Source organism: Sander vitreus, chromosome 5 (genome assembly GCF_031162955.1).
Source record: "Sander vitreus isolate 19-12246 chromosome 5, sanVit1, whole genome shotgun sequence".
NCBI classification, from domain to species: domain Eukaryota; kingdom Metazoa; phylum Chordata; class Actinopteri; order Perciformes; family Percidae; genus Sander; species Sander vitreus.
Genome location: NC_135859.1, coordinates 1853757 through 1860000, shown reverse-complemented (window position 1 = coordinate 1860000; position 6244 = coordinate 1853757). Strand labels below are relative to the sequence as shown.

General features: G+C 41.7%; 1 protein-coding gene across 1 annotated transcript in view; it reads left to right on the top strand.

Annotated features, from left to right (window-relative positions):
* galnt9 (polypeptide N-acetylgalactosaminyltransferase 9) overlaps positions 1-6244 on the top strand; it is a 112042-nt gene that overhangs the window by 28259 nt on the left and 77539 nt on the right. Inside the window, exon 3 of the mRNA XM_078249647.1 lies at positions 1408-1574. Coding sequence (XP_078105773.1) covers positions 1408-1574 — 167 coding nt within the window. The remainder of the gene's footprint in view (positions 1-1407; positions 1575-6244) is intronic.

Here is a 6244-nt window from a genome sequence, read left to right as displayed (position 1 = left end):
GTACTGTATGCCCCATGGAAACACTCTGGGAACTTAAAATGGAAAGTTTTACTCAATTTTTAAGAGGAAAAAGCATCTTAAACTCCAACCAGTAGAAGGATGAGGCTGATTTCTCAACACATTATAAGCCTTTATAGGTGAACGTTTCAAACAGGTGTAACTAATCACAATAATTACGTCTGCATCCCATTTACTGCAGGTGTGCCGGCTCCAGGGCCCTGCTACCCTGCTACTGCACATGCTCACCGGCACACCTGGATGGAAATGAAGCCATCATTAATGTTATTAGTTACACCTGTGATTGTCCTGCTATGACAAGTCAAAGGCTGTGTCTCATTCCGCATACTTCCGTCAGTCCACTGCTAATGTGCACTGACCACTTACTGCTGTAGTGCCCACTTTGGATGGTTAGTCTTGTCCCAAAAGGAACACTTATGTTAAAACACTTACCGGAAATGACGAGCGGGATGAACGTGACGAACGCAACACATGTGAACGCGATTTTCCAGCCCGCTTTCCTGTATGCAAATGAGGAGCGTCCGGCTCGCCACCTCTCAAAATCTGTTGAAAATCTTTTAAACTGACCTTTGTTGATCTGAAATGAAGACAGATTCAGCAACTGCACGGCCTATTTCTCGCTTAAAATGTTTAAAACTATTTTCGTAAAATACAAGATCGTATTCCGTCCGAGCCGCCAGACCCACGTGACGTGTTCGTCCAATCAGCTGCCAGTCAAGGGCTCCCTTCCGCTTGTCCGAAGTGTGCAAGTAGGCGGTTTGAGACAGGTTTGTACTGTTGCTGTCAAAGTGGGTTGGTGGTCACACAGAGGTCCTTGAGGTGTTCATGAGGGGTTTTCTAGGCGCCATAAAGGCTTTTTATTAATACGATTTCAGTTTCAGGGATCTTTTAGAAAGCTCCAGGGTGTCCAAGTATGATTGTGACTATCTTCATTTCACTTGTCATTTACACATTGTCTATTCTAAAGTTTGTGTCTATGAATACACACTGTAGAGATTGATTCTCATTATTTATTTATTTTAATAATGAATTAATTCTTTCTTATAACTGTTGACACATTCACATTTTCTCACGCAGAAATCAGTTTCTTACATTTGATCTGCTACATGTATTGCTGGAATAATTACACAACCTTTTTGTATAGCTGTGATTTGTAAAGCTGTGATTCAAGACAGATCTTGCGGAGAGTTAAATGAGAAAATTGATATTAGTAGTATCAATCGTCTCATCTATCTCTCAGCAAGAAAGCCAATGAGTATACAGTATTTCTAGTCACTTGTGTCAGCTTACGGCTCATATACAGTAAAATGCATTAAGCTATATACATGTTTTTCTCAATGAATGATATGCAAACAAACTACTTATCTTAACTGTACTGTATCTGAACAGGTGCAAGCAGCTGACGTACGCAGAGGACCTTCCCCAGATCTCTGTGGTCTTCATCTTTGTGAACGAGGCCCTGTCGGTGATCCTGCGCTCCGTCCACAGCGTGGTCAACCACACACCCGCACACGTGCTCAAGGAGATCATCCTGGTGGACGACAACAGTGACAGCGGTAAGACCTTTGGCAGCTTTATGAACAGGATGAAAACATGAAAGGATTACCACTTAAAGAATGACTTCCTAGCAGCAAGTCTTGAATCCCTGGTGTCTTACTGTATATGCTCTGTGGGACGTTAATTGATGATAGTCGCTGTGGAGGTTTGATGCAATATCTTTCTGATTATTTTCTTTTTGTATAATAGTATAAAGTGCTCGTATTCTTCTTTTTGGCTTTTTCCCTTTCCTTTATTATGTCTTTGTTATATATCTTTTTTGTGCACGTTATAGGTTTACAAAGTGAAAAAGCCCAAAGTCCAGCCCAAAGGGTCTTACCATCTCCAACAGAAAACACTGTTCACAAACTGCTCCAAACAGCTCTATTGTAGTCCAGCCTTTACTTCAGAGACAAACGTGGTCACTTTGGAACACACGTTATAATGCTCGCCTAGCTGCTAGCATGGCACGCCCTCATACTCTGCTTCTGACTGGCTAGTAGTCCTTACCTAGCTACTGTCAGGGCACGCCCTCATACTCTGCTTCTGACTGGCTAGTAGTCCTTACCTAGCTACTGTCAGGACACGCCCTCATACTCTGCTTCTGACTGGCTAGTAGTCCTTACCTAGCTACTGTCAGGGCCCTCATACTCTGCTTCTGACTGGCTAGTAGTCCTTACCTAGGTACTGTCAGGGCACGCCCTCATACTCTGCTTCTGACTGGCTAGTAGTCCTTACCTAGCTACTGTCAGGGCCCTCATACTCTGCTTCTGACTGGCTAGTAGTCCTTACCTAGGTACTGTCAGGGCACACCCTCATACTCTGCTTCTGACTGGCTAGTAGTCCTTACCTAGGTACTGTCAGGGCACACCCTCATACTCTGCTTCTGACTGGCTAGTAGTCCTTACCTAGGTACTGTCAGGGCACACCCTCATACTCTGCTTCTGACTGGCTAGTAGTCCTTACCTAGGTACTGTCAGGACACGCCCTCATACTCTGCTTCTGACTGGCTAGTAGTCCTTACCTAGGTACTGTCAGGGCCCTCATACTCTGCTTCTGACTGGCTAGTAGTCCTTACCTAGGTACTGTCAGGGCACGCCCTCATACTCTGCTTCTGACTGGCTAGTAGTCCTTACCTAGCTACTGAGCATGTGCGACTCCCAACAAAGATGGAACATAAGTGAGATGTCTCACTCTGTAGCTAAAACAGAGAGCTCAACACACAGGGTGAAAAGAGGAGCTGCAGCAATGTGCAGTACAACAAAAATATGGTGTTTTTTTGGAAATTATACCATGTAAACCTATTCTGATATAACCTCTAAATACAATTATGAACCTGAAAATGAGCATTATATGAGCACTTTAATTGTTTCTCATCTGCAAGTGTATCCTCTCAGACTTTAAATTGTGCCACCTGTAGAACTTGCAGTTTATCATTGTCTAATGCTTGAGGTTTGCTTATTCAGTAGAGACAGTCACCCTATTTATCATGACTCCCTGGGTGGAACGTGAACTAAGGCTTCATACAGAAAGGGCTTGGTGTTGTGTGTGTGTGTGTGTGTGTGTGTGTGTGTGTGTGGTTTAAGTGGGTAACAGTTGAAGGGATAGAGAACCCCTGAGGGTGGACTGTTGAACAACGGGTTTTAAAATAGCTTAAAAAAGGAGGAAAGAGAAGGGATGGGATTTGTCTTGTCCTTCTCTAATCTGCTGCATACTACTGTCTCCATGGCGATGTGGGGAAATGCTTTACTTACCGCCACACCATGACGCCCCCACACCAGCTGATGATGCTCAGCTCCACATCCCAAAAGCTTTCCCGTTTGGAAAGGGAGGGACAATGAACTAGATTCCAAACGACACTTGGCTCTCCTTCACTTGGCACAGAGTAACAGCGCTGCCTCCCTCAGGCTGGCAGTGGAAAAGGGCGCATGAATAACATACTGAAAGAAGGCCGAGCAGGAGTCACAACTGGCACATCTCCGCTCCCCGCTGAGGCTCTAACTGCCTCCCTTTAAACAGGGAGCCATTAAAAGCCAGCCGACCCCTCCCTTCATTATTTCAGTCTGTCTCACGCATTTTGACTCTCACAAGAATTTTCCTGAAATAGATTTTTGAAGGACAACCCTACTTTCACTATAAATACTGCAATAGTTTAGTAGAGTATTTAATGTTTAATATTTTACATCTTTTTAGTTAACCAGAAAGGTCCCATTGAGATACAGTATCCCTCCAGCCATGAGTCCTGGTCAAGATGGACAGCAAAATAAAAAGTTTCATATACAAATACAAACTGGGACAGATAACATCACGAAAAACATACCAAAACACAACAACAGACACAAAACATACAGGAATCGGAGGCTAAATTAATAATGAAGGCAAATAATAGCCCCCGTTAAAAATCACTAACACTGACTTTAAAGCATGTCAGGAGAGAATAACATGCTATTATTGCATGATAAAAAATAAATGGCATCTATACTTTCATGATAACAAAAACTCTCTCTAAGATCTATAATGAAATTATTTTAGTAAATGGAGTAACTCCATAATAACAGATTATTTATCAGCAGAAAACTCTGAAATTCTTTGCTATAATCAATATTCTTATATCAAGAAAGGCATTGCTCATAGTGATGAACCAGTAGAGAAATATCTTTTATTGCAGTTTCCCTCAGCACTACAGTGTTTGACCACCTTTAAACTCATTGGGCCTCATTCACCAATACCTTCCTAATTTTTTTCTTAAATTTGTTGTTAAGAAAGTCTACGTCTGATTCATGACGTCTTCTTAAACAGCAGAATTGTTCACAGGTGTGTTCTTAGAATGATGAATCCCAATGTCTTCATAAATTGAAAGCTCGTGCCCGTTGCTCCTATTTAGCATAGGTAAACGCCCCGTTAATTCCCATAAAAGGGCATGAGATGGCAGGGTCGTGTGCACACTTAGAGAAATGTCCAAAAGACGTGGTAATGTGCGCGTGTGTGTGTGGATGCCTCGACTCCAAAAGAAGTGGAGGTACAGCGGCAAGAAGTAAGTGAAAAACGAGACATCATGTTTAGTAGCGTCAGCAGTGGATACAAAGCAGCAAATAAAACCGATGCATGGAATGCAAGGGGGTAAGCTTCTCCTCAGAACGCGTAGCTCCTATGGCGCCATTTTGATGCTAACAAGCCATCACCTCCCGTTAGCATCCCATTGACTGCCATTCATTTTGACGTCACTTTGACAGAAAATAACTTTACATCTGAAGCGTTTAAAGACTCTATTTGTCCGTTGTTTATTTCTAAAGAAACACGACAATGTATAAAAGGCTCCATTACCTTGTAGCTCACGTTATGGCTCCGTAGCAGACGTTTTTATAACAATAGGCTAACGATTGGGTCATAACCACGAGACTTCCTGTCTCATAGTAGAGGAGTTACCGTATAGTACAGGAGAAGCTCTCAGGCAGTTTGGACTTCCATTAGCTGTTTAAGTGTAATGACTAATGTTAACTATCATTTTAGTGATCAATAATGAGCCTGTGTCTATGTTATCTCCTTACATATACCTACGCTCTCCGTCTCTGCTAGATTGGGAATGATTGAGATTTCTCTTGGCACAGCTACCAGAAGACTTCCAACTTTCAGACAGGTTGCTCACGTCACATCTACGTCTTCAAGCTCAGTTGGAGGCTGCTCAGTAACGCTCAGCCAGGAAAGAGCTTCTAATATCCTTCATTGGTCTCCATCCAGAACAACGATCTGTTGGTCCATTATATATATGTCAATGATGGAATGCAATTACTCATGCAGTGAACACTGTATCCGGAGAAGGGCGCAGAACTGATGAAGTAAAAAAGAAATGGTTTGATCGGAAATCGGAGGCAATTTTTTTTTATTTCAAAACATAGAAGATACTCTTGGCGTATAAATAGCCTGATCAATCACTTATTATTGGATGGCAGGGTTCCCCGTAACATAATTGATGTGAATTGAAAGCAAAGCAAGGCAAGTTTATTTATATAGGCCTAGCACAATTCATACACAATGGCAATTCAAAGTGCTTTACAAATGAGCAGTAGTGTGTGTTTATTAAAACAAACAAACGTATGTGTAAAATAATGAAAAGAATTAGTATATTATAAATGATATGTTACATTTTAAATTAGAACGGACAAAAACGGTATAGTTACTTGTGAGTGCTCTTGAGTATGCGTAGATTCTGTTCTTACCTAAGAACAAATCCCAGATAAGAAAACATTGGTGAATGCCAGGATCTTCGTGAAAACTGCGTAAGTGGGGTTTGAGAACGCATTTGTTCTTAAGAACGTTTGGTGAGTGAGGCCCAATGTTTTAGGTGTTGGCATACAACGTTACTGTTTTGGTTCACTCTCACCACTCTCATCTGTGTCATTTCCAACAGCTTCACCATATCAACTTCAAAAGCTGATAATAGAATAGAATGCCTTTTATTGTCATTATACACAATGCACAACGAGATTAAAAGCAACTCCTTTCCAGTGTCAATATGAAATTTGTGCAAAAGAAAAAGGGGGGTGGGGGGGTATGGTTTTATGTACAGTGTGAAATGCAGTGTGAAGTAATGGTATTGCACAGTAATGAAATTGCACAAAATTGTCAATATTATCAAAAGTATTAAATATTAAATATTGCACAGTAGGTGGGTAGAAGAGAGTCTGGGGGT